This window comes from Suillus clintonianus (genome assembly GCF_016758775.1).
Source record: "Suillus clintonianus strain FC179 chromosome Unknown DEU56scaffold_10, whole genome shotgun sequence".
Classification (NCBI taxonomy): Eukaryota; Fungi; Basidiomycota; class Agaricomycetes; order Boletales; family Suillaceae; genus Suillus; species Suillus clintonianus.
This window is the reverse complement of record NW_024539234.1, coordinates 23724-47932: the sequence shown is the minus strand read 5'-3', so window position 1 is coordinate 47932 and position 24209 is coordinate 23724. Positions and strand designations below refer to the sequence as shown.

Genomic DNA, 24209 nt, shown 5'->3' with positions numbered 1-24209 from the left:
GCTGTGATTCCGAGTCCGAAAGCGTCGTGCTCAGGATCAAGTGGTCATGTGATTTTGATGCTTAGGGCCGGTCCATCAAGACTTCGGAAAAATCAACAACTGCCACAGCGCGGGAGAGGCCTTCTTGTCCTTCATTTCCACTGTTCTTCTTGCTTTCTTATTTCTCTGTATTGCTACATAGACACTTCTTTGCTATTCGCGCTAAATTCTCGCTTCAAATAATGTCTAGCGATGCCTATATGTCTTCAGATGACGACCGACCACTTGGCTCACTCCAAAACGATGGCAAGGCCAAGCAAGCTAGAGTCGGCGGGAATGGACACGCTCAAGAGAAAGCTAGTGACTCCTCCATGAGCGAGGACGAGGACATGCCTTTGGTTCGTGTACCCCTGTCCATATGCTGCGTACATCGTTGACTATTTGCGCAGTCCCAAGTCACGGTTCCAAAATCCGAACCTGCAACTCCAGCAAAGTCTTTGCGGCGCAAGCGAGCTGCTGCACTTGACTCGTCCAGTGAAGATGATGATACCCCTCTTGCTTCCTCTCCGGTGAAGCAATCTGTTGCCAAACCGATGCCGGGGACATCGAAAGCGCCTACAGTAAACGGGCACAAACCAGTCAAAGCTGAAAGCGATGACAAACGTAGTTCTGCCCCTACTAAGAAGAAACGTGCTCCCACCAAGAAAGGTCCCCCACAGAAGAAGCTGAAACGCGAGGATCATAACGCTTCCGAGCCTCCCGCTTCTGAAGGCGAGGACTCCACACCTGTCAAGAAAGAGAAGGTGTCGAGGAAACGAAAGTCCAAAGTCAAGGAAGAGACTGATGCAGATGTGGAGGACGCTGAAACATCTAAGCCTGCGAAAAAGAGAGCTACTACGAAGAAGGTCAAGGATGGAGCAGACGGATCGGCGACTCCCCAGCCCAAGAAAAAGGGCAAAGTCAAAGATGAAGGGGAAGACGAGGAGGAAGTTTACAGGTGGTGGGAAGCTCAGCAGAATAATGATGGTGAAGTAAAGTGGCAAACGCTGGAGCATAGTGGTGTCATCTTTCCTCCACCGTACGAACTCTTACCCTCGAATGTGAAAATGAGGTACAAGGGTATGTGGTTGCCTTACTCATCCCACCGTGACAATTTGTTGATTGCCTTGTAGGTAAAGAAGTAGACCTGCCATCAGAGTCCGAAGAAGTGGCTGGGTTTTATGCAGCGATGTTGGAAACTGAGCACGCTCAAGATGCCACTTTCAACAAGAACTTTTTTGAAGACTGGTTGAAGGTACTTCAGGATCATCCTCCTGTAAGTACCATACTTCGGGCGCCTGTGCTTTGCTCAACTATGTACCAGCGCAATAAGATCAAGATCACTAAATTTGAGGATTGCGATTTTCGGCCCATGTTCGAGCACTTTGAAGCGGAGAAAGCTAAAAAGAAGGCTCTCAGCGGCGCAGAGAAGAAAGAGCTCAAGAAGCAGAAAGACGCATTCGAAGAGAAATATGTCACCTGTCTCCTTGATGGTCGCAAGGAAAAGGTGGGCAACTTCAGGGTTGAACCTCCTGGCTTATTCAGGGGTAGGGGCGATCACCCGAAGAAGGGCGCGTTGAAGGTAGCACTTGGACCCGGAAGAAAACCAAAACTTGCTCACATTTTGTTAGTTCCGTGTGCGACCGGACGATATTACCATCAATATCGGTGAAGGCGTGCCTATCCCTATACCCAATATGCCTGGAAATTGGAAAGGTATAGTGCACGACCAAACTGTCACCTGGCTGGCCAACTGGGTCGAGAATGTCAACGGCAATTACAAATACGTCTTCCTAGCCGCAGGCAGCTCGCTCAAAGGGCAGAGCGACATGCAAAAGTTTGAGAAAGCACGTGAATTGAAGGTGCGATCAACTGCTGACTCTGTTGCTCTATCGACTAACACTCCTGCAGAACCACGTTGACCGTATTCGCCAAGATTACTCTGCCGATTTGCGGAGCAAAGTTATGGCAGACAGGCAGCGTGCGACGGCAATGTACTTCATTGACAAGCTTGCCCTTCGAGCTGGAAATGAAAAGGGTGAAGATGAGGCCGACACCGTGGGCTGCTGCTCTCTGCGGTGTGAACACGTCACATTAGAAGCGCCGGATTTTCTCATCTTTGATTTCCTGGGTAAGGACTCGATCCGATACTACAATCGAGTCTCTGTGGATCCCCAGGTTTTCAAGAATATCAAACTATTCAAGGACAACAAAGAGGATAGCGATAACCTCTTTGACCGCGTCAATGTGATGCAACGGCCTTCAAACGTTTGAAACATTCCGCTGATAGTTCTCTCCTAGACATCGCTACTGAATAAGCACCTGGCATCGTATATGAAAGGACTGACTGCAAAGGTTTTTCGTACTTACAACGCGTCCATCACCTTTCAACAGCAATTGGACGAAGGAACGCCAGCGAATGCCACTATCCAGGAGAAGTTGAATGCATATAATCATGCAAATCGTATGGTGGCCATTCTTTGTAACCATCAACGTAGCGCGCCGAAGACTCACGAACAATCGATGGGCAAGATGCGTGATAGGGTTCGTCTGTCCCCCACACGATACGATCTGTGACTGACAGCATGAATAGCTTCGTTCCTTGAAGTATGATCGTATGAAGCTTCGTCATGTTCTCTTTAATGTGGACCCCAAATACAAGAAGCAGAAGCAGTACGCCGATGACGAGTCCGATTTAGATGACGATTGGATAGAGGAACACGAGGAGTCCCTTAAAAAGAAGGAAATAGAGAAGGCGGAGAAGAAATTCGCCAAGGATAACGAGAAACTTGTTCAGGAAGGCAATAAACCTCAGCCTGACTCAGTCCTGCAGGAGAAGATTGAGGCCGCTGAGGCCGAATACAAGAGGGTTGCAAAGGAGCGCGGCACAGGGAAAGCCAAACTTAAGAGGGACCGTGCTCCCGAGAAGATTGAGGAAGCTGTCCAGAAGTTGGACGAGAAGATAAAGACCTTTAAGCTTCAAATGGACGATCGGGAGGCCGGCAAAGAGGTTGCTCTTGGCACAAGGTATGTCGTGCTCTCACTCAGGTAACTCGTTCTCACTGCATCTCCTTCAGTAAAATTAATTACCTGGACCCTCGGTGAGTTTGTAGCTCTCTATCATGAAATCATTGACTCATTCTGCCATCTAGGATAACAGCTGCATGGTGCAACGTTCACAACGTTCCGATCGAAAAGATCTTCTCGAAGACCCTTCTCGTTAAATGTGAGCTTGCAATTAGGATAATTCATAGCACCTTGTACTAACGCTGATTTCAGTTCCCTGGGCTATGGAAGTCGACGACGCCTGGAAATTCTAGTCCGTGATTTATGGCCGGACCTCGGTATATTTGGGCTTTACGAAGGGCTTTTGAACTGTTATTACTATTCCCTAGAGATTCAGTCTAGGTTTAACCATGCCCCCCTGCTTATGGGAGGTTCATCATGCACATACCTCAGTAATAATAGCATCATAGATTTATGAGTAAAAATGAACGATGTTTGGTTTAGCGTGACACAATTCACGTGTTGCATTTCAACTTGAAGTAACAGGAAACTGCATGCACCAAACCTTAACGTTTAACCAACGTTTAACTGCTACTTTGTCTGCTACCATGAGTAGGTCCTTTGGCACATCAGCGAACCCGCCATTTGTTTCTAGATCTGTCTTCGAGGCTCTCACCGTCGACGACGGGGAAGACGTCGAGGACGAACAACAAGAGGAAGAAACACCACTGACCCAGGTGACCAGGTTCGTCTTCACCGACGTTTGTGACCTTACGCCTACATTTGCTCACTGGGCTATCTAGCAACGAGCATGCGAAGCCATCTAAAAATCAAATCAAGAAGGCTCAAAAACAAGCTCGCACCGAAAGGCGAAGACAACTCAAAGCCTCCTCAAAGGCAGGTACCGCGGATAGTTCACCTAGACATACGCCCTCTCTGGAAGAGTCTATTGAGCGTATGGACGAAGTAGTGGCAGACATATCTCCTCTCCCTGCATCACATGCTGCTCCCGAGTTAAAGCCCACCGCAGAGCTACAACATGAGCCAGCGCCTCAGCTTGAGGTAGCGGAACCATCACTCCCAGAACCTGTTATTAACGGAGATATACAACATGTGAATGTCGCGGAAAGTATGCATCTTGACTTCTGTTGAGTGTTTGATCAGTGGAATTGATGGAATATTCAGACAACTCTACACTGCATCCTCTCCCTAGCAAGTTGCTGGACGAGAAAGGACAGTCTGTCTCAATACCTGACGTCGAGCAAGCACTCAAAAGTGAACCTGACCCGCAAGAAGCTGAACGCACAAAGAAACGACAAAGTATTCTAACACGAACATTATGGACGTTCATCATGATCGGAGTTTTCGTTGGTATGCATTCTTCTGCTTCAAATAGAAGGTTGTGTTAGTATCTGATCATTACTTAGCTTTGCTACTCATGGGTCATGTTTATATGATCATGCTCGCCATGCTGTGTCAAACGCTTGTCTACCGCGAAGTCACTGCTCTATTCTCACTCAAAAGCCATGCCCCGGAATCTGGAGAGATAGAAAATAAGGGAAAGAAGGATCCATGGAGCAAAACTCTCAATTGGTACTTCTTTGCAGTTACTAACTATTTTCTGTACGGGGAGAGTATCATCTACTACTTCAAGGTACGGGTTAATCAATGCTGTGAATATATATGCTGAGTTGGTGATTAGCATGTTATATTCTCGGACGGCCAACTGCTTCCTTTTGCTACCAATCACAGAATCATCAGCTTTATGCTCTATACCATCGGCTTCGTTGGTTTCGTCATGTCTCTCAAACGTGGATTCCTCAAGCAGCAATTCGGCCTCTTCTGCTGGGTTCACATGAGCCTGCTACTGATCGTTGTCTCTGGGTATGAATCTCGTCCAATTTCAGTCTTCATTCTAAAAGTAAATTGCAGTCACTTCATCGTTAACAATATCCTTGAGGGCATGATTTGGTTCTGGGTTCCCGCCTCATTGGTCATTTGCAATGATATCTTTGCATATGTGTGGGGCATGACCGTTGGGCGCACACCTTTGATCAAGCTCTCGCCGAAGAAAACTGTGGAAGGGTTTGTGGGTGCTTTCTGGAGCACCCTCCTCTTCAGTGTGCTCTGGGGCTCGTACTTCATGCGCTTCAACTACATGATCTGTCCTGTACATGATCTTGGAGTCTCTGCCTGGAGTAATGTTCAGTGTACACCTAACCCAGTGTTTGTCTGGAAGGTGTGGAAAATCTGGTCGCCTCTCAGGGTATTTCTTTCGCAACTCGTGAGTGAAAACTGATGATGTTTTGTGTAACTGCTCAGAGTCGCCATTAGCTCGGAAAATCAGTGACTGTGATTCCCTATGCACCATACCAACTACATCTCCTAGTTTTCGCAGTTTTCGCATCGCTCGTGGCACCGTTTGGAGGTTTTTTCGCGTCTGGTTTCAAGCGCGCCTTCAACATCAAGGATTTCGGTCACAGCATCCCTGGTCATGGAGGGATGACCGATCGCATGGACTGCCAGTTAGTTGCAAATCTCCAATGCATTGTATCAAGATACTCACCATCCCTAGATTCCTCATGGGCGTGTTTACCTACGTTTATTATAGCAGCCTTATTCGAGAACACCACGTCAGCGTGGGTTCTATCTTGCAGATGATCGTTAGCGGGCTTACTGTTGACGAGCAGTTGGAGCTGATGAAGGACCTACGGAGGTACATGCAAGGTCAAGGCATCACGATAGTATGAACTGGCGCGATTGACGATTTGATGCGCCCATTTATGACTGGACGATACTCATTACGATTAGCACATTTTAATTCACAATTTCACGTGGATAATGTTTTTGCAATGGCATGCATTTGGATATCAGGCGAATGATGACGACAGCCTGCCATAGAATATTGCCCAACGACGTGTTTGGTAGATTACGAGACAAGAAAATCGCGGCGTCATCCTATGGCATGGTGGTTTCAACTTTTCATTGGTGTGCGGCATGTGCGGCACAGGCATAATCATAGGTAATGCGATAACATGAGATGACAGTGACAAGTGAATGGCGCTTATGACCGGGGTTTTTCCTGCGAAGAGTATGAGCACAATGGTAAGCAGTATAATTCTGATTAAACCGACCTTCTTCTCTTTCCACAAAGCGAGAAGACCGACCCCTGAGACCTTCACTACTTTGAAGCGCACACCAGGAATATCACCTTTGGCCTTGCCACTACGACCGAAACCAGAGATGAGAACTTCATCGTTCTCATCAACGAAGTTCAAACAACCATCATTCTATATCCATGTATTAGTAAACTCACGACAAGCAACTATGAAAGCACTCACAGGCACGAAAGCCGTGACCTTTTTACCGTTCTTGATAAGTTGTACACGGACACATTTACGGATGGCAGAGTTGGGTTGTTTGGCCTCGACACCGACTTTCTCGAGGACGATGCCCTTTGCGTGTGATGATCCTCCAGTAGGGGAGGTTTTGTAAACGTTACCGAGGGCGCGCTTCTTATACGCCTTATCCGCCTGTTGAGAAAAGCACATAATCTCAGATGTGTGACGTCCCAGAGATTACGAGCACGAACCCATCGGTTTACACGGCGGTCATTGCGAAGCTTACGAGCGGCTTGAAGTCCACGAGGTTTGTTGGCTGATGGAAGAGTCCATTAGTAAATGATTATTCCAGTGATGGCCATAGCGAGAGCGACATACAGCCCATTCTTGAAGTCGACGAGGACGGCGAGGATAACTTTCTACTTGTGCTGGGGACCAGCTCGGCACCATCCCGAAACCTTAATTATAACTGTTACAGTTTATCAGCCACAGCATGGCTTATGATCACGTGAGAATGTTTAGCTTCCGACGTTCTGAATCTTCTGATTATGGGCGTGCTACTCAGGGCCTCAGGCCATGCTGCAAGTTAGCAGGAAAGTGAGTTGAGTGAACTGTGACTTGAACTTTGAAAGCACTCTCTTATGGGCTGGCTCGCAGTAGCGGCTATTAATCTGCTGTATGACAGTGATTTTGTTCAAGACAAGTTTCCTTGCACAGTCGACTCTGACTCCGTGACCTTGTCGTCATCGGCGTGAGATGGAGGATGATACTCTACTGTGTAATAACACCCCAGTACTATGTCCTCACCCCACTCCCAGTCATCGTCGTGTGACGCGGCTGATCACGAGTCTATCCCTTGGAGTTCCCAAAGGGTCAAGACTTCTGTGCCTGTGGTTCACATTATTATCTATGAATATCTTCGAATCCCACAAACTTGTCACATGGTTCAGTGCCGGTGTTCGACAGCTCTATCAGAGTCTCCAGTCTGAGAATGCTATATGTTTGGCCCACTCATTGATGATGGATTCGATATCCCTCGCTCCTAACCATGTCTCAGGACCTTGAAATCCAATACTACCACCATGGGCGCTTCCGTGTTGCAGGTGGTGTGCTACCTGATGCCATTACTGCATACCAGACATTTGGCGACCCAAAGAATCCGGTTATCGTGTTTCCTACATGTTATGGTGGAAAACTGGACAGTGAGTCTTCCAAAATGCTTTTCATCCGATGGCTGGAACTTGAGTTAGCAAATGGATTATTAGGTCAAAGCTATATGGTAGGGGAAGACAAGGTAACCCCATATAGCTTGATCGTGTTTTCCGGCTGACGCCAGCGATAGGTTTTGGATCCGCGTAAGTACTATGTGGTGACCCTCGCCTTATTTTCCAATGGAGAGGTAAGCTACATAACGTGAAGGTGGTCTGATCAAGCTCAACTCACCTGTCACTTCAGTCTTCTTCACCTTCTAACACAGTGAGCTTCCTCAGAGTGCTGTCTGACACAAGAATTCACGACGTCGATGATAGCCTGCGCCATACAACGGTCCCTACTTCCCTACTATCTCCTACGAGGACAACGTGTGAGCTTGTTCCATCTTAGATTGTCGAAGTCGCTGACATAGTTTAGCCGGGCACAGCACGCTGTGCTCACCCAGAAGCTTGGTGTCAAGAAAGTATTCTGCGTGATTGGATTTTCAATGGGCGCTCAGCAGGTAAATGTATTTGCGGAGAGCAACGATGGTTTTGCTGAGACCTTGCAGGCTTACTATTGGCCAGTCATGTATCCTGACTTTGTTGAAAGGTATATTTTTGACCGCTCTTTCAGTAACTTTTCTCTAATCCTGGTCAAGATACATCCCCATCTGTGGATCTGCTCGAACTAGCCCTCATAACCAATGGTACTTTTGTACACCTTGTATTTGTGACTGTGTTAATCCGACCGCAGCTTCTTAGAAGGTCCTAAAGCCGCTCTTTCGGCTTCAAAAGACTTCCAGAATGGCCACTACAAGAGCACTCCTCAACATGGTATCCGGGCATTTGGCCGTGCATACAGCGCATGGGCGTATAGCCAGGCGGTGAGCTTCCGAACCTCGAGTTGACTGTCGTACTGAAATTGCCGCAGTGGTATGCCAAGAAAGGTTATCTCTTTGACGGAAAGTGCGTCATTTATTATGTTCCACTCTTTGTTTTATCAATATGACCACTAGATACACAAGCCTAAACGACTTCTTAAGAGAGGACTGGGAAGGAGGTTTCCTAGAAGGGTGGGACGCCAACGATTTATTGACACTCTTGAACACATGGCAGATGGGGGATGTTTCTCTCATACGCGACGGAGGTTACTTTGCGAACTGCCTAGGAGCGATCAAGGCCAGAGGTCTGATCATGCCTTGCAAGAAAGACCTGTACTTCCCTGTGAGTCTTTTCACCTTTTAAATTTGGTTCGGGGTTGATAGTTCCTTGGATAGCCGGAGGACTGTCAGAATGAGATGAAATTCTTGAACAACGCAAAACTCGTCATTATCGATTCGGAGTGGGGCCATATGTGTAAGTTTGTCAGGCCTAATTTGCTTGAACTTCGCGGTGCTGATATTCTTGTTCTGTAGCCGGGGGAGGATCAAACGTACAGGATGATGAGTTCATACAAGCAGAGGTGAAGAAATTTTTGGAGGAACCTTGAGTTCGAGCTATTTCAGAAATCATCTACAAAGCCGCGCATGTGAATCAAGTGTGTAAGCTAGTCAATCTTGTATCTCCAACTCTGTAAAATGATCTCAAAAGTTTGGTGATATGGCAAGCAAGATAACACGGCCACCCCATCAATCGAAATAATGCACTCACACGCCCTGCTGTTATATTCTACCGAAACAACCTATCGGTTAGTGCACTCGGTCGCCGTTCACACCAAACGTCAATGCCCAGCGAGGAACTTCAAACAATGCTATCTATATCTTTCTTTAGGTGGCTTGTGACCATAAGATTCATTATCCAGCTCAAATAGCACTTATCGGTACTCATGGTGCATGTCGGACCGCCTATATGAAATCCATACACGCGTGACATAAAAGCATACGGTCGTTGTGTAGACGGTATCCTCTCCCCGCCCGTTCTCCATCATGCAGGCACCAACCCAGTATTATCATCATGGTCGCTTCAAAGTAGCAGGAGGAGTACTCCCTGATGCCGTAACCGCATACCGGACATACGGAGACCCAAGCAATGACAAAGTGATTGTTTTCCCGACATGTTACGGGGCCAAACTCGCCCTTGGGAGTATGTTCTGTTGATTGTGAGTATGAAGGTAGTGATTCATCTAATCACACACAGGTCAAGACTACCTCGTTGGCGAAGGCAAGGTATGTAGATGTTTGTGTAGTGGAATGCGTGATCTCCATGTTTTGACAACAGGTCCTTGACCCAAATAAATACTTCGTGGTGACATTCGCGCTTTTCTGTAATGGAGAGGTGCGCTGCCTACTGTTTTTCCGTTTCGCTGACTGAAACGATGTAGTCATCCTCTCCTTCTAACACAGTTAGTTTGAGCTGCACATTTGTACCCCCTCTCTGACAGCCCGTTAGCCTGCACCTTATGATGGCCCGTACTTCCCGTTCGTTTCCTACGAAGATAACATGTAGGTTATGAAACGACTTGCAGATAGAATACAGGCTCACTTTAACAAGTCGCGCTCAGCATGCCGTTTTGACAAAGCACCTTGGAGTGCGCAAGGCCTTCTGTGTGGTTGGATTTTCTATGGGCGGACAACAGGTACTTCGCCTCTTTAGGATATCACGAACACACTCTCAGGTCCTATCCCAAGGCATATCACTGGCCGGTCGTCTTCCCTGACTTTGTAGAGCGGTTTGTTTCTATATGCTCGTCTGCTCGCACGAGTCCCCATAACCAATGGTGGGTCCACGTCTGAATTTGTTTTGTCCGCATGCGACTTTGTGCTTTAGCTTCCTAGAAGGACCGAAGGCAGCGATGTTAGCAAGCAAAGATTTTGCCGACGGTCATTATCAGAGCACTCCTCAGCATGGAATCCGAGCGTTCGGCCGAGTCTACAGCGCATGGGCCTATGGGCAAACTGTGAGTTACTTCACGATGAAAGATCACGATAATATAACTTTTACAGTGGTTCCGGGAGTACAAGCACCTGATGGACGGAGAGTAAGCCATGTCGGAATACATGTTCATCAGCCTCCTTCATGGATTTTTGTGAACAGGTACCCGGACCTGAACTCGTTCATCAGGGAGCGGTGGGAAGCAGGATATGTCAATAACTGGGATGCAAACGACATGATTGCACTTTTGAACACATGGCAGAAGGGAGACATTTCCATCGTTCGTGATGGCGGAGACTACGAAAAGGCTCTGAAGAGCATCAAAGCAAAGGGACTCATTATGCCTTCGAAGACGGATCTTTACTTTCCGGTCAGTCCTGCACTAAGCAACCGCGAGCCGACTACTGATATCATACAAGCCGGAGGACAGCGAAACCGAAGTGTCTCACCTCAGAAATGCTAAGTTGCATGTGATCCCATCGATCTGGGGTCATGTTGCAGGGGGCAGCGCTAACCCGCAAGATGTCGCTTTCATAACAGAGAAGATCGCGGAATTTTTGCAAGCGCCTTGATGGCGAGATTTCAATTGTACTTGTATCGCTCTCCAGAAGCTGATTTTAAATGGATTGTGTGGGCTCCGTACGTTGAGATATCGGGTACAAAGGAATGCTGTGTCCGAACTGAAGATCCGTCTCCATAACTGAGACGATGGTTTGCTCGTGTCGCCGTTGTATTATGGCTCGTAGGTTGAAAAGAAGGCGAGACGATAAAACGCTGTGAAAAACCGCCTGTAGTCTGGGTATAAAGATAAATGTTAAAATGCTCAAAATGTTCATAGGATGAAACCTACGTGTTGGTAGATTCTGCATAATCCGACTCCACCAAAATATGAGCAAAACCTAATTGAAAAGGACCTGTCTTACCGGAAGGAAAGCTATAACTACAATGTTGACCATTGTCATTGCTTATACAGTCATTGAGTGTCACTCCGAATTCAACGACGAGAGGCGCTCACCTAGTATACACAGAACATAAATTATACCATCCCAGTACAAATGTGTAATGAGCCGGCTACTCCCCGGCCCTCGTCGGTGATGGCAGGCTTGAAAAACATTGAGGAATAGTATGACTATGTGTGTGGTCGGCTTTAGTAGCTCTAAAGAAAGGGAAAAAACTGACCCGTCTCATAAAGACCCAGCAGGGCATAGTTAACTGCGTAAATTGCAATTCTTTGGCTTTGGTAACAGCCAGAAGTTGCTAGTGGGGGATCCTGGTCTGCATGATAGTCACGTCGGACGACTGGAGACTATTCAAGGAGGGTTGTGATAACGTACATTTGAACAAGGATGAAGCACTGGCACCGACCGCCCCGCATCCTGCAACGCAGCCCTGCAAAAAATTCTGACTGAGATGGATATCGCCGATTGCGGGCATGGATTTACCAGCGCAAGCGTTAGGAGGGCAACAAGCAACACTCTATTTCTTCCCCATAACGTGTACGTCCTAATGAGAAGGAGTGCTGGAAATCCGGTGAGGATTATACTAAAACAATGCGGAGGATTTATCTATTACATTCTGCGGCAACGGTGCCAGCTATATTAAGCCCTTTGGATTGTATTTCAAAATTATAAGAAAGGTGGAAATTTCATATTGCAACGGAATGGATACTCACAGGAGGAGGCTTGGTATAGTGACAGGCACTAGCATAAAGCTTCTATGGATGCAATACATCATCTCCAATATTGGTACTCACAAGCTGTGGTGAAGTGGGTCCAAGGGAATCTTGATCATCGATTGAGTAATGCAACTATGTAAATGCAACGGACACGTACAAATCAAGTCTATCGGGACATCAATAAAAGGCATGTAGCGAGCCACCGCAAAAATGATGCGAATGAAATCCCACTTCCTCCCCCAAGTGAGGTGGATCTAGTACTTTGGTGTCAAGCGAAACTCCGATAACAAAAGCAGATGTACAACGCACCTCGTCTGTCAGTTCGATACAGTAGTCAAAAAACTGCCACTGATGTTAGCGCATATCTGACTCATATGCTCAATGAAGTTCATACCAAGACTGCCAATCCTGCCACTTTCATAGCTATGTCGGAAAGGCGGCAGTATCATAGTAATTTTTGTTACGTACTCTTGAAATACTGACTCAATCGGACTCATGAGGATCAAAATTAGTAGCAAGCTGGGAGAACTTACTTTGACGGTCTGAAGACGCAGTGCAATCTCAGATGGGGAGGTCATGTCGAGCTGGATTGGATGAAGATCGGAAGTGGGCAGATAGGCCTGGGACTGGCATTTATTGAAGACCCGGGATATCACTGCTGAGCCGATGTGATGGTTCCCTCAACGATTCGACCTGTCCAGGCAACCTGGTGACCCGGTCCCAAGGACGATATCATGATGCGGCTTGCTCGGAGATCAATATCAATGCAAATGATTGGTCAAGAAGTTATAGTTCAAGCATAAGCGCTTGAACCTTAATTTGATCTGATTTACTTTAGCAACGAATTATAGCATTTTCACTTCATGGACGAGGGGACGCGCTATAACATTACTGCCGCTGGTAGTGTGAGCCATGGGACCGAAAGTCGTGCGTATGCATGATTGCCTTGCAATGGCAGTACTAGTAGTCTGAGGGGGGTTAATGATGGCGTACGTTGGATCAACGTTGGACAAAATTGTAGTTTCATGGACGAGATGAAAGAATAGGGTAGTATAAAATAATTATTTAATATATTTTTATTCGAGGCTATCCTGTCACGTGATCGCTAGTCGGTGTCGTGTCCTAATAGTACCTTACTACTTACACCACCTCCTTAACGCTTCCAACGCCCTGAAACGCTCTTTTACCACCATGAGAGCCACTGGAAGCTACATCTTGGGGGGTGCGCTACTGACCTTCCTTCCCTCAGCTGCCAACGCGTTCTATCTTCCTGGCGCAGCACCCCGCAACTATGAGCTGCGCGATCCTGTCAATGTGTATGTCAATGCGCTCACTCCCATGCTCACTGGAAGTGACAACTCAAAGCTGGTATGTTGTTCGCTATGATGCTAGGGCTTGACTGTACTTACTGGCCTTTAGAAATCCCTCATAAACTGTGAGAAGCTCACCTATGGATTGCAATTAGCAACACACATTGACGCATCATAGACGACTATTACAATCCTCAATTTCACTTCTGCGAACCCGATGGGGGTGCCAAGGGCCAGCCCGAGTCGTTGGGATCGATATTGTTTGGCGACCGAATATTCACATCTCCATATGATGTATGTTGTCACTGGCCAGATAATCATATGTGGAGACTCAAACCGTTTCTTCAGATCAAAATGCTAGAGGCTAATGGTACTTGTCAAATGCTGTGTAGCACTGAAATACCTGGAGAAGACGCTAAATTCATCAATGAGCGGATCCGTGAGGATTATGCTCTCAACTGGCTGGTGGATGGTCTGCCAGCTGCAGAAATGAAGAAAGACACCAAGACTGGGGACCTCTTCTTCGACATGGGGTTTAACCTTGGGAATGATGACGATGATGTTCCCTACCTAAACAACCATTATGAGATTGTTCTGAGGTACGGCTGCCTGCATATCAACGCTAAAGTTCATCAAGCTCATTGCCTCACTCAGATATCACGAGCCGTCACCTGGAGTGTACCGCGTTGTCGGAGTCCTGGTATGGCCATCTAGGTGCGCGAAGAGTTTTCCGCCTCATTCACTTCTGCTTACATCCTCGTTGCAGCCGCGGCGGGGCTCAAGAAGATACAAGTACACCGAACTGTGATGCCGAAGTTCAGAAGTTGAGTCTATCTGAAACCGAAGGAAACAAAGTACGGTATACCTACCGAGTAACTTGGGACGTAAGTCTTTTGTGTAAAGACTGGTCTGAGTGAGTATCTGACTCACTTCCTGCGTTCAGGAATCCGACACGCCATGGGTATGTTTGTCGTGCAAGACATGCGCTGAACTTTTCTTATCATTCATAGGCCACTCGATGGGACAACTATCTCCATATTTTTGACCCCCGGATACATTGGTTCAGCCTCATCAACTCAATTATCATCGTCGTTTTCCTTTGTGTTATGGTAGCCATGATTCTGTGGCGCACTGTCTCTAGAGATGTGACTTTTTTTAGCATCATTGACATATACTCCAAGCTGACGTCCACGCAGATTTCACGATACAATGCAATTGATCTTAGTGTGGGTGATGAACACTCTAAACGTAGTTGTTCTAACGCCATACGACATGCAGGAAGATGTTCAAGAAGACTGGGGCTGGAAGCTCGTACATGGAGAAGTTTTCCGCGCGCCCAGTTACTCAATGGTGCTCTCCGTTATGGTAGGAAATGGTGCTCAGTTGTGCGCCATGTGCGCCGTTACCCTTGGTAGTTCCTTCAATCCCAGAGCCTCCATTTACTGTCTAACGTCAATCTCCCAATAGTCTTTGCATTGCTGGGCTTCCTCTCGCCTTCAAACCGTGGTTCTCTTGCCACTGTCATGATGGTGTGCTGGACCCTTTTCGGAGGGTAAGTCATCTCTTCACACTGAAGCGCTCAGCTGCTTATGCAGAGATACCAGGATCGGAGGTTATTATTCGAGTAGAATATATGCATCGCTTGGTGGCCTTGATCACAGAAAGAATGCGTTTCTTACAGCCACCATTCTCCCGACGTAAGACCTCTCGTCTGCAGCATTACTCTGATTCATTATTGGCTGATTCCATTCACTAGGCTGGTGTTCATAGTAATCTTCTTGTTGAACTTTTTCCTTCTCGTTGCTGGCTCCTCAGGAGCCGTTCCATTTTGTAAGTAGTGATTGTGTCGGCGACCTTGGAGCTCACATGGTCTTCACCTACACTAGCCACTATGCTCTTGATCGTTGTCCTCTGGTTTGGAATTTCTGCTCCGCTATCTTCGATTGGATCATACATTGGGTCAAGGCAAGGGGTGCGTATGTTGCCTGTTTGACGTGATTGAAATTTATTTGGTTTCAGGGCGTGTCACACCCTGTCAGAGTCAATCAAATACCCCGTCAGATCCCACCAGTTCCCAGACACCTTCGACCATGGGTAAGTCTTGGCCACCAACGTACACATAATTTTGAACCCTGTTGCAGGCCTCCGCGCTACTCGCAGGCATCCTGCCATTTGGTAAGATACAGATCATATTTTGTTCCTCGTTGCTCACAGTATTGTCAACGTCGTAGGGGCTGCGTTCGTGGAACTATACTTTGTCATGTCTAGCCTCTTCGCATCTCGCGCCTACTATGCATTTGGGTTCCTCGCGCTAACAGCAGGAGTTGTCGCACTCACCACTGGAACCGTGACAATCTTGTTCACATATTTCAACCTCTGCGCTGAAGAGTATCGGTATGTGGAATTATATTTATTTGTAATCTGTTGTATTGATTCTCTATGCAGGTGGCACTGGCGTGCCTTCTTAACTGGCGGTGGAAGTGCATTTTGGATCTTGGCCTATGGACTCTTCTACTGGTTATCCCGACTTTCGCTGGACTCTCTTTCAAGCGTCACGTTATACCTCGGGTATTTGTTCTTGATTTGCCTTTTCGACTTTCTTGTCACCGGTAAGGGATGTCTCATGATCATAACAGTAAAACTTAACATCCTCATCAAGGGACCATTGGATTCCTCGCTTCGTACTGGGCTGTGCGGCGCTTGTACAGTGCAATTCGTGTGGACTGATGCAGCAAAGGTTCAGTTACATGTAATTAGAGATGACGGTATGATGGACAATGCGAGGTCTGGTTCCCTGAAATACTCAATTCCAAAAGTGGCGCCACTTGATGTGAAGGCAAGCCGCAATGGTCCTCGAACACCATTTTCATCGCGTCCCATTTTTAATGCGTAAATCCCTGCAGGGCATATATCTCAGTTTATCAGCATCATGTGCCTTCTTACGATGATTACGATCGCTTTTGTTATTGCAATACGACAACTTCCCAGGCACAAGTATGAAGCAAAACAGCATTCATTCACGGAGTATGTATTGTGTATTGTACTGTCCGGCCTCGATGTGCCATATGGCACTTAATTAGACACTATCGTTGTGAATTGCAGCAATTGTCAGACGTAACGATATACAACAATGCTGAGTAATGGTATTGAAATCTAGAATGCCACAGCTCGCGAGGCATGATGTATGGGAGACTCAACGCAATGCCAGAATCAAGTGCTTGTCCTTTCCAGCGCGTAAAATTGCCACCTGTCCATCAATCAGGCGACTCCTCTCGAGCTTGAAGTGTACGTCTGGCTGAGGTACATTGTTCAGATACAAGCCGTTCCCGAGGGCAAGTTGTCGTGCGGCCGCTGAAAAAGTGTAGGTCAACAACCAGTTCAGTGGAATTAGAGAAAGGCAGGCGAACACTTTGATGAAGTGAGTCCGAAGTTGGCAGCAATATTTGGGAGCGTGATGCCGAGCAACTGATCCTCCGCGCAGAGAACAAACCGTGGGTCGTTGGCAAGAGATTTTACAATATCTTTCGCGCGCAAAGTCGAGTAGTCTGTTCCAAAAAGGACGTCGGTTGCAACCCGTGCAGCCTCTAGGCCTTCCTCTGCAGGACGTGTCAGAGAGTGCAAGAGGACAGCAGGTTGACTCTCACTTCGGTGTATCATCAGTGTTACTTCTTCGGCAAGACGTTTTTGTGCCAATCGGCGTTCAGGCAGAATTTCATGTTCTCGCACAATATCATCAATTTCTTCGACAGGAAGCAGAGTGAACATCTTGAGATACTTTTCAACATCAGCGTCCGTTGTACGAAGGAAGAACTGTTGACAAAATCAAATTGACGGCCCAGAAATAGTTGATCGGTCAGCATACCTGATAGAAGTCTAGGTAGCTTGTGAGATTTTCATCAAGCCATACAGCATTCCCCGCGCTCTTCCCAAACTTCTCTCCTTGCGAGGTTGTTAGCAATGGTGTGGTCACTGCAAAGCTCCCCTCATTGTATCCATTGGAATCCCCTTCGGATTTGTTTATGAGGTCGATACCGGAAAGAATATTTCCCCACTGGTCTGATCCACCTACTTGAATAGTGCACCCCCTTGTGCGAAAAAGTTCGTAGAAGTCATAACCTTGGAGAAGCTGGTACGTGAACTCAGTGAACGTGATGCCATTCTGTGCACTCATTCGCGATTTCACACTACATCACGTTGTCATCAACAAAGGAAATGTAGGGATGTAATACGACAGACCTATCCCTTGCCAGCATATGATTTACGCGGAAATGAATGCCGGTATTCCTCAAGAAATCCAGAAGATTCAATTCCTTTAGCCAGTCTAGGTTATTAACAACCTGTGGTTGGGCCAAAGTTGTCAGGAGGGGAACCTTATCGAGGGCGTACTCTGTCGCGCGAGAGAAAAATTGCTGAATAGATTCCGTGAGTTTTGTAGTGTTGGATTCAATTTGAGCTTTTTCCGACATTGAGCGTTCCAACATACGGCCAGAAGGATCTCCAACAAGCCCCGTCGCTCCACCTATCTGAGTACATTCAGTCAGTTTCGAACGTAGAAACGCACAAGCTTACAAGTGCTAGCGTAGAATGCCCTCTGAGGCGGAAATGGAAGAGACAGAGAAGCGGGATGAGGTGACCCGCATGTAAAGCCTTTGCTGTTGGGTCAACCCCAGCATAGATGGTCCGTGTTCTCTGCAGATGCTTAGCGAGATCATCTGGGCTGGAACATGTCAATACATCCACCTGCTTTATGAATAGGGTAGTTCTCACCGCGTCACATCAGCAATGAGTTGGCGAGCACTCAATTCCGACAAAAGATCTCGTCCTAAATGTAAGTTTCTGGTCCGGTGGATAAACCTCCACCTGAAGGGCACTCGACGAACTGTTCTAGGCCATTTATGAACAGGCTCAAGCATTCTTTCGTATGTTCGCCCTCGAAGAAGCAGCAAAGACCGAAAATAAAGTCACGTGATTAGAATTGTCCTGATAGTGGCGTCAAAGTGCCTTAGTGCCAGACAAGCCCAAGTCTAATGAACAGTTTCTACTCCCTAAGTTCAAAGTGTACTCTCGGGTCTTGCATAAACTGACCTCTCTGGGCTCCTCCGACCGTTTCTCGAAGTATGCAATTCGAAGTCATTGCAAAATGCCATACAACTCGAGCGCGAGTTTGCAGAATGAAGCTTGCCCGTGAGTAAGGTTCTTATCAGATAGAGCAGGATAGACCAGGTTCAAGCTGTTCACAGACGGCGTCACAATGCTTCCTACATTCATGCCCGTAGCAACACAGGCAGCGATCAAAGGCTTGACCCCACAACAGGTTGAATCGCTTGGAATCACGCTCATTTTGAACAACACATACCATTTGAATTTGCGACCCGGGATCAAAGTCCTTGATGAAGCGGGAGGGGCTCACAAATTCCAAGGTTGGAACCGCAACCTTCTCACTGTAAGTGCAACTTCCAGAAGTTCGTCACGCTCAAGCTTAGTATTTCGAAGGACAGCGGAGGCTTCCAGCTGGTCTCTCTGAGCAAGTTCACCACTATTACTGAGGACGGCGCTTTATTTGCTAGTCCATTCAATGGAGAGCCAACAATGCTGACGGTTGGTCTCTGATGCTTACCACCGCTTCTTCTGTTGATGAGCGGTGCAGCCCGAGGAAAGTATTTCTATACAGCATTCAATCGGAGCGGATATTATCATGCAACTGGATGACGTGGGTAAGACTGCTCATATCATATTTTTACCAGTGTTTAATGCTAGCAGTCAGTAGTTTGACTGTCGGGCCTCGAGTTGGCGAGGCCATGCATCGATCTGTTCGATGGCTAGATCGTTGCATCGAACAGCATGAAAAATCCGGCCGAAAAGACAAACAGAACCTTTTTGCTATTGTTCAAGGAGGGTTGGACCCAGCGTTACGAGATCTATGTCTCGATGCAATGATCGAGCGGAAGGACCGAGTTGCTGGGTATGCTATAGGCGGCCTTAGCGGAGGGGAAGAAAAGGGTGGGTTCTTTAACTCAGCTGGAGGCTTCGGCGACCTGATGAACCCTCTTGAGACGTGTTTTGGAAGATGTAAGATTGACTTCGGATTGTGCCGTCTTTGTGTACCTGATCTCGCATAGTATCAAGCAGTGTGCAGACCGGCTACCTTCAGATCGTGAGTATATCGATTTCTTCTGCGAAGCCCCCCGCAAGCTTCTGCGCACTTAGGGCCCCGCTACTCCATGGGCGTAGGTTTTGCTGAAGGTGCTTGAACTGCTTGCTCCTCGCAGTCCAACCTGATCGTCGCCTCCAGATCTGCTGGTCTGCGTTGCCTTGGGTGTTGACATGGTAAGCTTGGCATTGACACGACTTGACGCGAAGTTCCCTGACAGTTGCTCAGGCGGATTGCGTGTTCCCTACTCGGACTGCAAGATTTGGTGTGGCCTTGACTTTCAAGGGGCCTCTCAACCTTAGTGCGCTTATTTTTGCGAAACGTCAGTGCGGTACGGACTCATTGATCGATTATATAGAGCTCGGGAAGCACATGAAGAGCATGGAGCCTATAGACAAGAACTGCCCTTGTCCAACATGTGCAAGTGGCATGTCCCGTGCTGTGTTGCACCACATTGTCACGATAGAGACAGCTGGTGCTCACGGTAATTCAGATACCGTTTCTAGCAGTATACTCAGCTGATCTTTTGTCACCTAACAGCTCTCACAATTCATAACCTTGTTTTCCAGGCTCAGCTTATGGGCGGTGCAAGAGATGCTATACTTGAAGGCCAATTTCCTGAGTACTTAAGATCATTCTTCTATAATTACTTCGGTGATACAGGATACCCTGAATGGTGTGTAAACGCTCTGCGCAGCGTTGGGGTGGACCTAATGCAGGGTGTTGACGTGCCATTGGTTCAAGGTTCGGGGGTGAAGTGGGAGTACTCGGATGCGGCTTGACAATTACATGTCATATACGGCGTAGGGGAATGTCACAGTGTAGAAATCAATTCCTTCCTTTGCGACTCGGCCGAGCATTCTTAAGCTTCTTCCGTTCTGCAACCATCCTGTTTTTGCGTATCTGGTCGACTGTCTTGATCTCGGTCTTGACTCTGCCCACTGATTTCCCTCCAAAGCGACCGCCACTTCTGATCTTTTTCGCTCTGCCAGGACCTTTTGATTTTGCGTCGCCTGCTTCCGCTGCGATACCCTCTTCTTTCTTCTTTAGCTGCCTAGACTTGCGCTCGTAATCATTGCTGAGCTTGTCCAGCGGCTTAGCCTCCGTGACCTTGTTGTGCTTCCATCTCCTCCCTCCGGGCCCGGCCGCACCAGTACCTCTTCTTTCCACCTCCCTTTCTCCGATCTTTGGCAGCGACACCCTTGCTTTCTTCTTCCACTCGTCAAACCGGCCACTCTTATATGTAGCAGGTAACCGGGTGCCATTCTCCGTTCGCAGAAGTTTCATGTTGTCGGAGCCAATCCCGCCCCCTTTGACAAACTTCTTCTTCTTCTTGTCCCATGACAATTTGTTCTGGTGGCGTTGGCGCGAACCAATAGTGTCCTCATCTCCTGCAAGGTCAAGGATGGCACCCTGAGCTTGAGCAGCAAAGGAAGAAGCCCCATCTGTGAGCGAGTAGCTAGGAAGATATCACATATTTTTCAGTGCGCACAATCAGGAGTAGATGAAATATACATACCCTTTTTCAGTTATGGCGTCTTTTTGATAGTGGGACATGTAGTAATCCTCATCGCGAAAGTTATTACTCTTCTTGGTGGGGACATTGAAAACAGCCTGCTAGAAATCAGTATGGACACTTGCAGCTATGAGGAGACGAACCGCAATATCTTCTTCATCTGCCATTTCCACATCACCATCTCCTGCTTCGCCAAGGTCGTCGTCACCGCCTTGGTCTGTGTCGACAACAGCAGAAGAGTTGCTGGGCCCTGAATATCCCGCCCGCTCCACGGCCTTTGCAAGCGCCTTCCTCCGTTCTTTCATAAGTGCTGCATTAGCAGTCGCTGCTTTTCCACGAGTACCAATCTCGAACACCGTCTCAGCAGGCTTGAATGAGGTAACCGCACGGACAATCGCGGCACGCTTCTCCTCCATTTCTCTCGTGTCTTCTTTTGCGTCATCGCCATCCCGCATCAGCGTGAGGACGGGATGTACGACGCCTTCCTGACCGCTACGTCCAAGCTCTTTTGCGCGTCGATAACTCGCTGGGCTGGCCTTTCCACGACTGCGCTCATACATTGCATGCCCACGCCCCATGACGGCACGTAGGGTTGGCAGTGTATGCTGTGACTCGTCTAGTGTGCGAACATACTCAACTTCTGAATCCATTAGGTCCCGTGGAAATGGAGCAAAGAGTAGTGATTGAGTGTAAGGCTCTTCTGATGTCATAGCCGATGCGGGAAAGGACGATGACAAAGTGAGTAACGGCCGACCAAGGAAGAGTTGCAGGTCACAGAGATATGGCAACTCGCCATGAGCAACGAGACTCCATGCCCAACCTTTTCTTCCTGCTCTGGCCGTGCGACCCACGCGGTGAACAAATATCCTTGCGCCGACAGGGAAATCGTAGTTTACGACGTTTTCGAGAACTGGTATATCAAGGCCACGCGCTGCAACGTCCGTGACAACCAATATGCTGGTCTTTTGCGCCAAGAATTGAGTCATCTGGTATGTCCGTGCAGATTGGGTTAGTGAGCCATAAAGAGCAGAGACAGCGTAGCCAGCTGTGGTGAGGAGCGCAGAAAGGTATTCGACGTGGTGTTTTGTAGCTGCGAACACGAGTGTCTGGTGAGGCGCACTATGGGTTGGGTGTCTGGCCTTGAACTTCCCCTTCTTGGGTTTCGAAGATTCGATATCATCATCCTTTGATGATTCGGTGCTTCCATAGGGGACTTTGATAACATCTCGGAGGAGAGCCAGTAGAGATGCATCTTTCTCCGCTTGTTTGACAGAAAAAAATGCCATTCGTAGATCAGAACTGATTTTGGACTCGGCATCTAGTCGCACGAGTTTGGGGTCGGACAGACCAGCTTTGGCAAATTCGACGAGCGATTTCGGGAGGGTCGCAGAGAAAAGAAGGGTCTGACGAGACACAGGAAGGCGAGCAAGAATCTCTGTAAGTGCAGTAGCGAAACCGAGCTCAAAAAGACGGTCTGCCTCATCGAAAACAACGTATTGCACGGATGACAAGGAAAGCGACATCTCAACGATCAGGTGGAGGAGACGGCCGGGAGTTGCGATGATGCTAAAACGAAATGGATGTCAGAAAATACCTGCATGAATGAAACGGACATACATGTCTGGATTATTACTGATCATTTCGAACTGTTCATCCAGACCCTCCCCGCCAACGATTAGACTCCAGCGCAAACTTTCGCCTTTGCTATTTAAAGAATCTTCAGCATCATCTCCTGCATGCTGGGCAGCATCGTTCGTCCAACCTCGCACAAGTGCCTTCCCAACTTTGACAACCTGAGTGGCGAGCTCTCGTGCTGGTACGAGGATAATTGCCCGAGCTCCAAAGGTATGTGCGTGTCTGCCTCCAAGGCGCTGCACTAAAGGTACCATGTATGCAAGAGTTTTTCCCGAGCCAGTCCGAGCCATTCCGACTAGATCCCGTGGTGGAGATGCAAGAAGGGCAGGAATTGATGCACGTTGTATAGGTGTGGGTGTGCGATATCCCTGGAGCGTCAATGAACGCAGAAGGGACGGATGCAGACCTAAAGAGCCATCAGCGCACGATCTTCATTGAATAGGAGCACATACCCATGCTTTGGAAGCTTCCTCCTCCGATGTCACCTTTACTTTTCCCTTTTCCCTTAATTTTCTTCAGCATCTCAGTACCGCCTTTTTTATTTCGCTTCGTAATAGAATCGTGGATTAACTCTTCGATGCCATCGTCATCATCCAGGTCATTTTCGATTGGAACATCTTTTCTTGGTCTCTTGCCTGTGAGGGCACCAGAAATGTCGACATCGAATTCGTCGTCTGAAGCGGCTTGAACTATTGAAAAGTCCGATTTTGTTTCCTCTTCCTCGTCAACTACTCTGTTCCTTTTCCGTGATACCATGATAAAGAGTTCGTCCTGAGTTCTTTGATGAAGTTTGTAACAAGTCAAGCACTTTGCGGCATATGCCTGGTCATGCCCTGTCATGCCCTAAAATGTACACAGCCACCGACCACATGATTAGCCTATGACCTTGCCTCGTTCACTCACCTTTGGGAGTGTGTGGAAGATCTCTTATAACATTTCGTACAGCTCGAGCTTCTAGAACGTTCAGGGTTCTTATCACTCCTTCTTCATGATAAGGACAGGAGCACCACTCGCAAGATTATTGTTATTACGCACTCCCTTTGATGTGACAGTGCAGAACCCACTGCCAGTACTGCCATCCTGGCCGCGTCGAGACTGTCAACACGCCTTTTACACTCTTTCCTGTGTCATTCAACCACCGAGTGCCGAGCCTTCGATTCATGTGCCGCAATGAGCTCGTCCTTGAGGCTGTTTTTATCATTTCATGTTTGTTATCGCGGCGATAACCTGACCCTTGTTGTTAGTCCGGGTTCCCGGGACCACAGAAGCTCCATTCAATGATCATGACAGGGCAAATTAGCATTTGGGAAATGATATGCCAGCGGCCACCCTCAAGATCTAGAGCTCTGGAAGCACTGGTACTTGCGAGCCCTGTGCTACCGTGACTTGACTGCCGCTTAACCGGATGTCAAAAGGCCGCCCTGTGCTTTCATACCACAAGTATTATTAGCGACCACGTCGGACACAGTCCTACGGCCATGAAAGCAAGTAGT

At 47.7% G+C, this 24209-nt stretch overlaps 9 protein-coding genes across 9 annotated transcripts; 5 read left to right on the top strand and 4 right to left on the bottom strand.

Annotated features, from left to right (window-relative positions):
- Window positions 1–58: 58 nt before the first annotated feature.
- On the top strand, window positions 59–3533 carry DEU56DRAFT_779665 (DNA topoisomerase I). The gene is made up of 11 exons (XM_041351900.1): window positions 59–377; window positions 429–1098; window positions 1152–1294; window positions 1343–1600; window positions 1650–1880; window positions 1930–2265; window positions 2320–2562; window positions 2612–3045; window positions 3096–3119; window positions 3171–3244; window positions 3298–3533. The coding sequence occupies exons 1-11, from the start codon at window positions 222–224 to the stop codon at window positions 3336–3338; spliced, it is 2610 nt and encodes an 869-aa protein (XP_041212592.1). The 5' UTR covers window positions 59–221; the 3' UTR covers window positions 3339–3533.
- A 51-nt stretch (window positions 3534–3584) lies between these two features.
- On the top strand, window positions 3585–5886 carry DEU56DRAFT_850844 (phosphatidate cytidylyltransferase). The gene is made up of 8 exons (XM_041355185.1): window positions 3585–3769; window positions 3828–4153; window positions 4210–4395; window positions 4452–4678; window positions 4727–4908; window positions 4957–5308; window positions 5359–5549; window positions 5600–5886. The coding sequence occupies exons 1-8, from the start codon at window positions 3633–3635 to the stop codon at window positions 5772–5774; spliced, it is 1776 nt and encodes a 591-aa protein (XP_041212591.1). The 5' UTR covers window positions 3585–3632; the 3' UTR covers window positions 5775–5886.
- DEU56DRAFT_779661 (ribosomal protein S12/S23) lies at window positions 5887–6868 on the bottom strand. Its single transcript, XM_041351899.1, has 5 exons — window positions 6744–6868; window positions 6617–6681; window positions 6366–6557; window positions 6159–6314; window positions 5887–6106 (listed from the first exon to the last, which is right to left on the bottom strand). The coding sequence occupies exons 1-5, from the start codon at window positions 6748–6750 to the stop codon at window positions 6089–6091; spliced, it is 438 nt and encodes a 145-aa protein (XP_041212590.1). The 5' UTR covers window positions 6751–6868; the 3' UTR covers window positions 5887–6088.
- A 545-nt stretch (window positions 6869–7413) lies between these two features.
- Window positions 7414–11001, top strand: DEU56DRAFT_869236 (Alpha/Beta hydrolase protein; the record flags this gene model as incomplete). Its single annotated transcript, XM_041355542.1, has 21 exons — window positions 7414–7567; window positions 7616–7680; window positions 7708–7764; window positions 7821–7841; window positions 7895–7945; window positions 8128–8231; window positions 8313–8442; window positions 8490–8524; window positions 8575–8782; window positions 8836–8914; window positions 8974–9020; window positions 9502–9640; window positions 9695–9723; window positions 9776–9832; window positions 9947–9999; window positions 10049–10133; window positions 10186–10274; window positions 10325–10454; window positions 10501–10535; window positions 10592–10799; window positions 10849–11001. 21 exons carry the CDS (start codon window positions 7414–7416, stop codon window positions 10999–11001), a joined length of 1929 nt encoding a protein of 642 aa, XP_041212589.1.
- A 282-nt stretch (window positions 11002–11283) lies between these two features.
- On the bottom strand, window positions 11284–13135 carry DEU56DRAFT_779625 (uncharacterized protein). Its single transcript, XM_041351898.1, has 13 exons — window positions 12638–13135; window positions 12573–12582; window positions 12499–12518; window positions 12414–12446; window positions 12262–12358; window positions 12183–12211; window positions 12102–12129; window positions 12002–12034; window positions 11872–11948; window positions 11764–11818; window positions 11609–11704; window positions 11445–11558; window positions 11284–11393 (listed from the first exon to the last, which is right to left on the bottom strand). The coding sequence occupies exons 1-13, from the start codon at window positions 12680–12682 to the stop codon at window positions 11329–11331; spliced, it is 702 nt and encodes a 233-aa protein (XP_041212588.1). The 5' UTR covers window positions 12683–13135; the 3' UTR covers window positions 11284–11328.
- An 85-nt stretch (window positions 13136–13220) lies between these two features.
- DEU56DRAFT_25825 (uncharacterized protein) lies at window positions 13221–16446 on the top strand. The gene is made up of 19 exons (XM_041345327.1): window positions 13221–13472; window positions 13524–13539; window positions 13593–13708; window positions 13763–14013; window positions 14069–14128; window positions 14181–14298; window positions 14358–14375; window positions 14425–14640; window positions 14693–14825; window positions 14882–14966; window positions 15019–15111; window positions 15171–15244; window positions 15301–15386; window positions 15434–15508; window positions 15556–15589; window positions 15646–15808; window positions 15860–16023; window positions 16074–16263; window positions 16318–16446. Exons 1-18 carry the CDS (start codon window positions 13296–13298, stop codon window positions 16139–16141), a joined length of 1947 nt encoding a protein of 648 aa, XP_041212587.1. The 5' UTR covers window positions 13221–13295; the 3' UTR covers window positions 16142–16263; window positions 16318–16446.
- A 3-nt stretch (window positions 16447–16449) lies between these two features.
- DEU56DRAFT_922558 (uncharacterized protein) lies at window positions 16450–18327 on the bottom strand (the record flags this gene model as incomplete). Its single annotated transcript, XM_041358521.1, has 7 exons — window positions 16450–16765; window positions 16822–17010; window positions 17059–17224; window positions 17277–17598; window positions 17651–17937; window positions 17984–18131; window positions 18182–18327. 7 exons carry the CDS (start codon window positions 18325–18327, stop codon window positions 16608–16610), a joined length of 1416 nt encoding a protein of 471 aa, XP_041212586.1. The 3' UTR covers window positions 16450–16607.
- A 204-nt stretch (window positions 18328–18531) lies between these two features.
- DEU56DRAFT_869233 (tRNA-guanine(15) transglycosylase-like protein) lies at window positions 18532–20347 on the top strand (the record flags this gene model as incomplete). Its single annotated transcript, XM_041355541.1, has 11 exons — window positions 18532–18598; window positions 18655–18857; window positions 18908–19012; window positions 19062–19128; window positions 19175–19418; window positions 19534–19568; window positions 19622–19657; window positions 19707–19741; window positions 19794–19866; window positions 19924–20049; window positions 20106–20347. The coding sequence occupies 11 exons, from the start codon at window positions 18532–18534 to the stop codon at window positions 20345–20347; spliced, it is 1233 nt and encodes a 410-aa protein (XP_041212585.1).
- Window positions 20348–20393: 46 nt separating this feature from the next.
- DEU56DRAFT_908629 (P-loop containing nucleoside triphosphate hydrolase protein) lies at window positions 20394–23472 on the bottom strand (the record flags this gene model as incomplete). Its single annotated transcript, XM_041357024.1, has 5 exons — window positions 20394–21024; window positions 21085–21179; window positions 21225–22647; window positions 22699–23122; window positions 23169–23472. 5 exons carry the CDS (start codon window positions 23470–23472, stop codon window positions 20394–20396), a joined length of 2877 nt encoding a protein of 958 aa, XP_041212584.1.
- Between the last annotated feature and the right edge of the window lie 737 nt (window positions 23473–24209).

Coding starts and splice junctions, on each gene's coding strand:
- DEU56DRAFT_850844 (XM_041355185.1), top strand. CDS start 3,633: ATGAGTAGGTCCTTTGGCACATCAGCGAACCCGCCATTTGTTTCTAGA. Junction 4,679..4,726: donor GTATCATCTACTACTTCAAG/GTACGGGTTAAT, acceptor GTTGGTGATTAG/CATGTTATATTCTCGGACGG. Junction 4,909..4,956: donor CTACTGATCGTTGTCTCTGG/GTATGAATCTCG, acceptor AGTAAATTGCAG/TCACTTCATCGTTAACAATA.
- DEU56DRAFT_779625 (XM_041351898.1), bottom strand. CDS start 12,682: ATGACCTCCCCATCTGAGATTGCACTGCGTCTTCAGACCGTCAAA. Junction 12,130..12,182: donor GACCCACTTCACCACAGCTT/GTGAGTACCAAT, acceptor GCTTTATGCTAG/TGCCTGTCACTATACCAAGC. Junction 11,559..11,608: donor GCTGGGTCTTTATGAGACGG/GTCAGTTTTTTC, acceptor CCACACACATAG/TCATACTATTCCTCAATGTT.
- DEU56DRAFT_779661 (XM_041351899.1), bottom strand. Junction 6,558..6,616: donor ACCGCCGTGTAAACCGATGG/GTTCGTGCTCGT, acceptor TTTTCTCAACAG/GCGGATAAGGCGTATAAGAA. Junction 6,315..6,365: donor AGGTCACGGCTTTCGTGCCT/GTGAGTGCTTTC, acceptor ACATGGATATAG/AATGATGGTTGTTTGAACTT.
- DEU56DRAFT_779665 (XM_041351900.1), top strand. CDS start 222: ATGTCTAGCGATGCCTATATGTCTTCAGATGACGACCGACCACTTGGC. Junction 2,266..2,319: donor ACCTCTTTGACCGCGTCAAT/GTGATGCAACGG, acceptor GTTCTCTCCTAG/ACATCGCTACTGAATAAGCA. Junction 3,046..3,095: donor GAGGTTGCTCTTGGCACAAG/GTATGTCGTGCT, acceptor CATCTCCTTCAG/TAAAATTAATTACCTGGACC.
- DEU56DRAFT_25825 (XM_041345327.1), top strand. CDS start 13,296: ATGAGAGCCACTGGAAGCTACATCTTGGGGGGTGCGCTACTGACCTTC. Junction 14,129..14,180: donor GTCCTGGTATGGCCATCTAG/GTGCGCGAAGAG, acceptor TCCTCGTTGCAG/CCGCGGCGGGGCTCAAGAAG. Junction 16,024..16,073: donor TTTCGACTTTCTTGTCACCG/GTAAGGGATGTC, acceptor ATCCTCATCAAG/GGACCATTGGATTCCTCGCT.